This window comes from Lampris incognitus, chromosome 2, assembly GCF_029633865.1.
Source record: "Lampris incognitus isolate fLamInc1 chromosome 2, fLamInc1.hap2, whole genome shotgun sequence".
Classification (NCBI taxonomy): domain Eukaryota; kingdom Metazoa; phylum Chordata; class Actinopteri; order Lampriformes; family Lampridae; genus Lampris; species Lampris incognitus.
In genome coordinates, this window is record NC_079212.1 from 2,113,578 (window position 1) to 2,124,083 (window position 10,506).

Below are 10,506 nucleotides of genomic sequence, written 5' to 3' on the forward strand. Positions count from 1 at the left end.
AGATGTGGCCACGTTACATCTGTCCTCCTATAGATGATAATCATCATCATCATCATCATCATCATCATCATCATCATCATAGTGGTGTTGACTGGATTAATAACTCATCTGTTTTGTCATAAGGCTTGTCATCTTGTAACTGAAGAGAAAAAGTGTTTTAAGGCAAGGAGGGTGTGCTGGATGAAAGACTGATGTTAGGATGTCGACCATGAGGACCGACAGTCCTCCTCCTCTAATGAGGGCCAGTGGGAGCCGGACACCTGCCTACACACCAAACACAGAGGAGCAGGAGGAGTTAGTCTGTTTCAGGCGAGGAAGGAGGACATGGAAGCAGAGGAAGTGACAGTGGGAGGAAAGGAGCAGTGAAGCCTTTGTTAAGTCCCTCTCTCCTCTCACTCAGAGGGCAGAAGAAAGTTTCTAGTTCAGAAGGAGAACAGAGGAGGAGAGAAGAGGTGAAATCACTCTCTAACTACTCCTCCTCTTCCCTCCTCACAGCTGTCTGGTTTCCTGTCTGATTCACTTCATATGGAGTTCTGAACACCTCTCACAAAGAGTTTGGTACAACAGGGGACAAATCATGAATATATCTCCATCTCCTGCCCTGTCTGGAGAAGAGAAGAGAAGAGAAGACAAAAGACAAGAGAAGAGGAGAAGAGAAGAGAAGAGAAGACAAAAGACAAGAGAAGAGGAGAAGAGAAGACAAAAGAAGAGGAGAAGAGAAGACAAAAGAGAAGAGAAGACAAAAGACAAGAGAAGAGGAGAAGAGAAGAGAAAAGAGGAGCTACTGTCTTTGAACTGAAGGAGAAAGAGAGTCAGCGATCCCCAGTTTTAACATTTGACCCCACCCAGACCAGTGGGAAAATAGGAAGAGGGAGAGAAAGAAAGGGAGGAGGAGGAGGGGACTTCAGCTCATTTCACCAGGACTGACTTGGGCAGAAAAGCCTCCATTTCAGAGCCTCCGTTTGTTCTGCTGTCGCATCCTGACGATGACAGGGAGGAAGAAGAGTCGGAAGGGTTGGAAGAGGAGGAGCTGGCTCCTCCCCCTGCAGGTTTGGGCAGACTGTACATGTAGACAGCTCCAATGACTAGCCCCGCCCCCGCAGTGAACAGGAAGTCCACGTGGAAAGAGAAAAGGTAGATGGACATCACCGTTGAAACAATAATGGAGAAGGAGGTGGCAAAGCCTTTCAGGATGTTGTCTGCATATTTTACCACCACCGCCACCAGCAGCCCGCCAAACGCCTGGTTGAAGATGACACACCACACCATCGGCGTGTAGCCAAACAGGAAGCCGTGTTCTGCGATGGCAGGCCCGTCATTCCACCACAGCCCTAGCATGCCGAGTGCTGTGCCGAAGATTCCCAGCTGGACGTTTCGCACCCAGACTGAGGCAGAGCTTCCCTTGAGGATCTTTTCAAAGTAGACGCCGGCGAACCCCGACGACAGGCAGCTGATCACCACAGCGATGAGACCGACGGTGTAGTTCTGACCGGAGCTGTCCTGAAGAGAAGCCTCCTTGTTTCCTTCCTGTTGAACCTGAAAGATCAGACAACCAATCAGATCAGCTTCTGCAGAACCAATCAGCAACTGATAAACCAATCAGATCAGCTTGTCATCAACCAATCAGATCAGCCTCTCGTCAGCCAAGCATTTGCCTTACTGATAAACTAGTCCAGCTTGTCAAAGCTGGTTCAATTAGTGACCAACCAGTCGCTTCACACACCAATCAGGCAATCGGTACTTTTCATGACTCATGTGGATCACTTACTAATCAACCAATCAGTTAAGATACCGAGATAAGATACTGCCCGGTACCATTAGCCATCAATCAATCTATTGATTAACCTTCTGAACTGGGCAAACGGTTGCATGGGATTGTGGGTAAAATTATCTTCTTCTTTCGGCTTATTCCCTGTTTCTCAGGGATTGCCACAGCAGTTTTTTTTTGGGGGGGGGAGGGGGTTCCTCCTTTTCCCTCCCCAATTGTACCTGGCCAATTACCTCACTCCCCGAGCCGTCCCGGTCTCTGCTCCACCTCCTCTGCTGATCCAGGAGGGCTGCAGACTACCACATGTCTCCTCCCATACATGTGGAGTCACCAGCTGCTTCTTTTCACCTGACAGTGAGGAGTTTCACCAGGAGGACGTAGCACATGAGAGGATCACGCTATTCCCCCCAGTTCCCCCTCCCCCCGAACAGGCGCCCCGACTGACCAGAGGAGGCGCTAGTGCAGCGCCCAGGACACATACCCACATCCGGCTTCCCACCCACAGACACGGCCAATTGTGTCTGTAGGGACGCCCGACCAAGCCGGAGGCAACACGGGGACTCGAACTGGGATCCCCATGTTGGTAGGCAACGGAATAGACCACCACGCCACCCGGACGCCCCCGCCACGCCACCCGGACGCCCCCGCCACGCCACCCGGACGCCCGCGCCACGCCACCCGGACGCCCGCGCCACGCCCACCCGGACGCCCCCGCCACGCCACCCGGACGCCCGCGCCACGCCACCCGGACGCCCCCGCCACGCCACCCGGACGCCCCCGCCACGCCACCCGGACGCCCCCGCCACGCCCACCCGGACGCCCCCGCCACGCCACCCGGACGCCCCCGCCACGCCACCCGGACGCCCGCGCCACGCCACCCGGACGCCCCCGCCACGCCACCCGGACGCCCGCGCCACGCCACCCGGACGCCCCCGCCACGCCACCCGGACGCCCCCGCCACGCCCACCCGGACGCCCCCGCCACGCCACCCCGGACGCCCCCGCCACGCCACCCGGACGCCCCCGCCACGCCACCCGGACGCCCCCGCCACGCCACCCGGACGCCCGCGCCACGCCACCCGGACGCCCCCGCCACAGCGGATTTCATAGTTTTCATCGGTACCCTGTGAGGGCACAGCACCAATGGCGGCCGTTTTTAACCCGGGCCTCGACCATTCCCGTATGGAGCCTCAACCAATCCGATATGGTCTTGTCAATCTGCATAATGATTTGGCAAAACTGTGAGCCGGATGCCCATCCTGACCCAACCGCTGAGCCCATGGACGCGGCAAACTGTGAGTAAAACGATAAGCCTGATTATTTGACGAGGTGTGTTCAGCATGACTTCTTTTTTCTGATGGGTCTCAATAAGCTGCGGCGTCTTGCCTCAGCTCAGTCCACATGTTTGAGAAAAGGAGACCTTTAGTAGTACAGACCTGGACAGCACTGGTTTATAAAGCCACACACAAGCTCCCTGCAACGCACAGCTGGAGGACCAGGCAGTCAACGTGAGGACGCTAGCTGTTAGCTAGCTAGCTAAGCTAACTTGTTAGCCTGCTACGCAGTCCCAACACATGTGAGGCTGATTTCTGATCCTACCTCTGCAGCAGATACTGGACTATAAACCAGACGTCCAGCTGTGTGTGTGTGTGTGTGTGTGTGTGGACTATAAACCAGACGTCCAGCTGTGTGTGTGTGTGTGTGTGTGTGGACTATAAACCAGACGTCCAGCTGTGTGTGTGTGTGTGTGTGTGTGTGGACTATAAACCAGACGTCCAGGTGTGTGTGTGTGTGTGTGTGTGTGTGTGTGTGTGGACTATAAACCAGACGTCCAGCTGTGTGTGTGTGTGTGTGTGTGTGTGTGTGTGTGGACTATAAACCAGACGTCCAGCTGTGTGTGTGTGTGTGTGTGTGTGTAGACTATAAACCAGACGTCCAGCTGTGTGTGTGTGTGTGTGTGTGTGTGGACTATAAACCAGACGTCCAGCTGTGTGTGTGTGTGTGTGTGTGTGTGGACTATAAACCAGACGTCCAGCTGTGTGTGTGTGTGTGTGTGGACTATAAACCAGACGTCCAGCTGTGTGTGTGTGTGTGTGTGTGTGTGTGTGTGTGTGTGTGGACTATAAACCAGACGTCCAGCTGTGTGTGTGTGTGTGTGTGTGTGTGTGTGTGTGTGGACTATAAACCAGACGTCCAGCTGTGTGTGTGTGTGTGTGTGTGTGTGTGGACTATAAACCAGACGTCCAGCTGTGTGTGTGTGTGTGTGTAGACTATAAACCAGACGTCCAGCTGTGTGTGTGTGTGTGTGTGTGTGTGTGTGTGTGTGTGTGTGTGTGTGTGTGTGTGTGTGTGGACTATAAACCAGACGTCCAGCTGTGTGTGTGTGTGTGTGTGTGTGTGTGGACTATAAACCAGACGTCCAGCTGTGTGTGTGTGTGTGGACTATAAACCAGACGTCCAGCTGTGTGTGTGTGTGTGTGTGTGTGTGTGTGTGTGTGTGTGTGTGTGTGTGTGTGTGTGGACTATAAACCAGACGTCCAGCTGTGTGTGTGTGTGTGTGTGTGGACTATAAACCAGACGTCCAGCTGTGTGTGTGTGTGTGTGTGTGGACTATAAACCAGACGTCCAGCTGTGTGTGTGTGTGTGTGTGTGTGTGTGTGTGTGTGTGTGGACTATAAACCAGACGTCCAGCTGTGTGTGTGTGTGTGTGTGTACTATAAACCAGACGTCCAGCTGTGTGTGTGTGTGTGGACTATAAACCAGACGTCCAGCTGTGTGTGTGTGTGTGTGTGTGTGTGGACTATAAACCAGACGTCCAGCTGTGTGTGTGTGTGTGTGTGTGTGTGTGTGGACTATAAACCAGACGTCCAGCTGTGTGTGTGTGTGTGTGTGTGGACTATAAACCAGACGTCCAGCTGTGTGTGTGTGGACTATAAACCAGACGTCCAGCTGTGTGTGTGTGTGTGTGTGTGTAGACTATAAACCAGACGTCCAGCTGTGTGTGTGTGTGTGTGTGTGTGTGTGGATTATAAACCAGACGTCCAGGTGTGTGTGTGTGTGTGTATAGATTATAAACCAGACGTCCAGGTGTGTGTGTGTGAGTGTGTGTGTATAGATTATAAACCAGACGTCCAGGTGTGTGTGTGTGTGTGTGTGTGTAGATTATAAACCAGATGTCCAGCTGTGTGTGTGTGTGTGTGTGTGTGTACAGATTTTAAACCAGACGTCCAGGTGTGTGTGTGTACAGATTATAAACCTGACGTCCAGGTGTGTGTGTGTGAGTGTGTGTGTATAGATTATAAACCAGACGTCCAGGTGTGTGTGTGTGTGTGTAGATTATAAACCAGACGTCCAGGTGTGTGTGTGTGTGTGTAGATTATAAACCAGATGTCCAGGTGTGTGTGTGTGTGTGTGTACTGATTTTAAACCCGACGTCCAGGTGTGTGTGTGTGTGTACAGATTATAAACCAGATGTCCAGGTGTGTGTGTGTGTGTGTGTGTGTGTGTGTACAGATTTTAAACCAGACGTCCAGGTGTGTGTGTGTACAGATTATAAACCAGACGTCCAGGTGTGTGTGTGTACAGATTATAAACCAGACGTCCAGGTGTGTGTGTGTATAGATTATAAACCAGACGTCCAGGTGTGTGTGTGTATAGATTATAAACCAGACGTCCAGGTGTGTGTGTGTACAGATTATAAACCAGACGTCCAGGTGTGTGTGTGTACAGATTATAAACCAGACGTCCAGGTGTGTGTGTGTGTGTACAGATTACAAACCAGACGTCCAGGTGTGTGTGTGTGTGTACAGATTATAAACCAGACGTCCAGGTGTGTGTGTGTACAGATTATAAACCAGACGTCCAGGTGTGTGTGTGTATAGATTATAAACCAGACATCCAGGTGTGTGTGTGTATAGATTATAAACCAGATGTCCAGGTGTGTGTGTGTACAGATTATAAACCAGACGTCCAGGTGTGTGTGTGTATAGATTATAAACCAGACATCCAGGTGTGTGTGTGTATAGATTATAAACCAGATGTCCAGGTGTGTGTGTGTACAGATTATAAACCAGATGTCCAGGTGTGTGTGTGTATAGATTATAAACCAGACATCCAGGTGTGTGTGTGTACAGATTATAAACCAGACGTCCAGGTGTGTGTGTGTATAGATTATAAACCAGACGTCCAGGTGTGTGTGTGTATAGATTATAAACCAGATGTCCAGGTGTGTGTGTGTATAGATTATAAACCAGACGTCCAGGTGTGTGTGTGTATAGATTATAAACCAGATGTCCAGGTGTGTGTGTGTATAGATTATAAACCAGACGTCCAGGTGTGTGTGTGTGTGTGTGTGTGTGTGTGTGTGTGTGTACAGATTATAAACCAGACGTCCAGGTGTGTGTGTGTACAGATTATAAACCAGACGTCCAGGTGTGTGTGTGTATAGATTATAAACCAGACATCCAGGTGTGTGTGTGTATAGATTATAAACCAGATGTCCAGGTGTGTGTGTGTACAGATTATAAACCAGATGTCCAGGTGTGTGTGTGTACAGATTATAAACCAGACGTCCAGGTGTGTGTGTGTGTGTACAGATTATAAACCAGACGTCCAGGTGTGTGTGTGTACAGATTATAAACCAGACGTCCAGGTGTGTGTGTGTATAGATTATAAACCAGACATCCAGGTGTGTGTGTGTATAGATTATAAACCAGACGTCCAGGTGTGTGTGTGTACAGATTATAAACCAGATGTCCAGGTGTGTGTGTGTATAGATTATAAACCAGACGTCCAGGTGTGTGTGTGTACAGATTATAAACCAGATGTCCAGGTGTGTGTGTGTACAGATTATAAACCAGACGTCCAGGTGTGTGTGTGTATAGATTATAAACCAGACGTCCAGGTGTGTGTGTGTATAGATTATAAACCAGACGTCCAGGTGTGTGTGTGTGAGTGTGTGTGTATAGATTATAAACCAGACGTCCAGGTGTGTGTGTGTGTGTGTATAAATTATAAACCAGACGTCCAGGTGTGTGTGTGTGAGTGTGTGTATAGATTATAAACCAGACGTCCAGGTGTGTGTGTGTGAGTGTGTGTGTATAGATTATAAACCAGACGTCCAGGTGTGTGTGTGTGTGTGTATAAATTATAAACCAGATGTCCAGGTGTGTGTGTGTGAGTGTGTGTGTATAGATTATAAACCAGATGTCCAGGTGTGTGTGTGTGTGTGAGTGTGTGTGTATAGATTATAAACCAGACGTCCAGGTGTGTGTGTGTATAAATTATAAACCAGACGTCCAGGTGTGTGTGTGTAGATTATAAACCAGACGTCCAGGTGTGTGTGTGTGTGTGTGTAGATTATAAACCAGATGTCCAGGTGTGTGTGTGTATAGATTATAAACCAGACGTCCAGGTGTGTGTGTGTACAGATTATAAACCAGATGTCCAGGTGTGTGTGTGAGTGTGTGTGTATAAATTATAAACCAGACGTCCAGGTGTGTGTGTGTAGATTATAAACCAGACGTCCAGGTGTGTGTGTGTGTGTGTAGATTATAAACCAGACGTCCAGGTGTGTGTGTGTATAAATTATAAACCAGACGTCCAGGTGTGTGTGTGTAGATTATAAACCAGACGTCCAGGTGTGTGTGTGTATAGATTATAAACCAGACGTCCAGGTGTGTGTGTGTACAGATTATAAACCAGATGTCCAGGTGTGTGTGTGTGAGTGTGTGTGTATAAATTATAAACCAGACGTCCAGGTGTGTGTGTGTAGATTATAAACCAGACGTCCAGGTGTGTGTGTGTGTGTATAGATTATAAACCAGATGTCCAGGTGTGTGTGTGTGAGTGTGTGTGTATAGATTATAAACCAGACGTCCAGGTGTGTGTGTGTATAAATTATAAACCAGACGTCCAGGTGTGTGTGTGTAGATTATAAACCAGACGTCCAGGTGTGTGTGTGTGTGTGTGTAGATTATAAACCAGATGTCCAGGTGTGTGTGTGTGTGTGTGTACAGATTTTAAACCAGACGTCCAGGTGTGTGTGTGTGTGTACAGATTATAAACCAGACGTCCAGGTGTGTGTGTGTACAGATTATAAACCTGACGTCCAGGTGTGTGTGTGTGTGTACAGATTTTAAACCAGACGTCCAGGTGTGTGTGTGTAGATTATAAACCAGACGTCCAGGTGTGTGTGTGTGTGTGTGTGTAGATTATAAACCAGACGTCTAGGTGTGTGTGTGTGTGTGTACAGATTTTAAACCAGACGTCCAGGTGTGTGTGTGTGTGTGTGTGTGTGTGTGTAGATTATAAACCAGACGTCCAGGTGTGTGTGTGTACAGATTATAAACCAGATGTCCAGGTGTGTGTGTGTGTGTGTGTGTGTGTGTAGATGGGCATGTGTGCATGTGTGTGTGTGCATGTGTATGTGTAGGGGGTGTCTGCTGCTACCTGAACAATGGCGACACCTGCAAAAAGCAGCAGCAGAGAGACCCACTGGACTCTGGATAAGGACTTCCTCAACATCAACACACTGAACAGCGCCGTGGTCAGGATCTTCAACTGGTAGGTCACCTGGAGGAGGAGCAGGGAGAGGTTTTCTTCTTCTGCTCACTGGTGATAACAGACAGACAGACAGACAGAAGACAGACTGGGAGAAAGACCGGGTACCTGGAAGGTGGCAGCAGGCAGGTTGGAGATTGCGACGTACTGCAGGTTGTTTTGTAGCGTGTAGATCAGAGAGGGAACAGAGAGTTTCAGTGTGTCTTTATACTGAAACACTATGGAATCCACCAGGCACAAGACTGTGTCCTTCACATTACCTACACACACACACACACACACACACACACACACAGAAAGACAAACCAAGAAAGACAAAGATAGCATCATTTGTGGCATCCGGGTAGCATGGCGGTCTATTTTATTGCCTATCAACACGAGAATTGACAGTTCAAATCCCCCTGTGGGGCATCTGGGTAGCATAGTGGTCTATTCTACACCCGACCAAGCCAGAGGCAACACGGGGATTCAAACCAGCGATCCCTGTGTTGCTAGGCAACGGAGCAGACTGCTATGCTACCCGGCTGCCCTAAGTTTAAACTTTTACTAGCTCACCAACAGCTAGCAACATATTTAGCTACATAAGGAACTGCAACCGTGTAACAGTCCAGCCATCTACGTAGCCAGCTTACTAAGTAAAGAACTCACTGCCCAACCAACATGAAATCCCCAAATCCCCAACTCACCAACCTGTCAACCATCCAGCCACCCACCCCGTTCCCAATTCACAAACCATCTAACCAGTTAGCTACACCCCACCTCCTCCTCCTCCTTACATTTCCTGTGCAGCAGGATGATCAGCAGGCAGGTGAAGACTTTCAGGATCTCTGCCATGACAACAGCTGATGTTGTGTAGAAACGGTCGCCAGGCAACGTGCGCACATATCGGATGCTAAGGATGAGCGATGCATTCTGGACCACCAACACAGCTAGGCTGATGTACTTCAACTTCCTGTTCACTGCAGGAAACAGGAAATACACAACAACAACAACAAAGGAAAGGGTTAAAATAATGCAGTTCACTTACTGTTCCTCCTCAACATCTTGTGTACCACAGGAACCAGGTAACACACAACCCAGGAAGTGGAACAGCCATGACAGTACAGTACAGATGTTTGAATATCCTGCAGTGTTGACTGATGGGAGATTAATTAAACCTCCTGTTCACAGCAGGAAGAAAACAATCTGAAAATGATCGTTGATGTCGACTCTTCAGAAGGACAAAGCTGCCCAAGCAGCCATTTGTTAAGCAAGGGATCATTTAGAATCTCCATGTTGGGGCTAAAAGGATGGAGAACGTGTAAAACTGTGTCATTAATACACTTTCCAGGGCAAAGACATTCAATACCATTTATGTGTAAATGTTGTGCTGCTCAACAGATATAAAGCAAGTAAATACTGACTACTTTCAGGTACATTTTCAAAGTTGGGAACTAACAGACTGTGGACCGGTATTGTGTAACACACTACATGCTCGGTAAGCGCTGACGTCAGCCTGACAGGACCACTGTAAAACTACGCCGGCTGACCGTCACACGTCTCATGTGTGCACTGCTCCGGTACGCGGAGGGTTAATGAGGTGTCAGCGGCTGCTGGAGGCCAACGACCTGTTACCACGCCCTCCATGTTACAGCCTGCAAGGCAGTACACGGAGACCAGCAGCGCCACCCGAGGCTGCTCAGCTGATGACTTCTCTGATATTATAAATCAGATTAGAATACAGATTAATTCACCAGCCACACATCAGCACGTTTACTTCACGACAGAAATAATCTGATGTTTAAAGATCACGCATCTCTGGTGAGCCTCTAAAACTCCACTAGAAACCAATAAAACTCCACTAGAAACCAATGAAACTCCACTAGAAACCAATGAAACTCCACTAGAAACCAATGAAACGCCACTAGAAACCAATAAAACTCCACTAGAAACCAATGAAACTCCACTAGAAACCAATGAAACGCCACTAGAAACCAATAAAACTCCACTAGAAACCAATGAAACTCCACTAGAAACCAATAAAACTCCACTAGAAACCAATAAAACTCCACTAGAAACCAATGAAACGCCACTAGAAACCAATAAAACTCCACTAGAAACCAATGAAACTCCACTAGAAACCAATGAAACGCCACTAGAAACCAATAAAACTCCACTAGAAACCAGGCACTTGCTGCC

General features: G+C 48.7%; 1 protein-coding gene across 1 annotated transcript in view; it reads right to left on the reverse strand.

Annotated features, from left to right (window-relative positions):
* Positions 1-135: 135 nt before the first annotated feature.
* Positions 136-10,506, reverse strand: part of slc35a2 (solute carrier family 35 member 2) — a 13,387-nt gene continuing 3,016 nt past the window's right edge. The window contains exons 2-5 of the mRNA XM_056274395.1: positions 9,105-9,287; positions 8,437-8,588; positions 8,218-8,340; positions 136-1,536 (exon numbers count right to left, since the gene is read on the reverse strand). Coding sequence (XP_056130370.1) covers positions 910-1,536; positions 8,218-8,340; positions 8,437-8,588; positions 9,105-9,287 — 1,085 coding nt within the window. The 3' untranslated portion in view covers positions 136-909. The remainder of the gene's footprint in view (positions 1,537-8,217; positions 8,341-8,436; positions 8,589-9,104; positions 9,288-10,506) is intronic.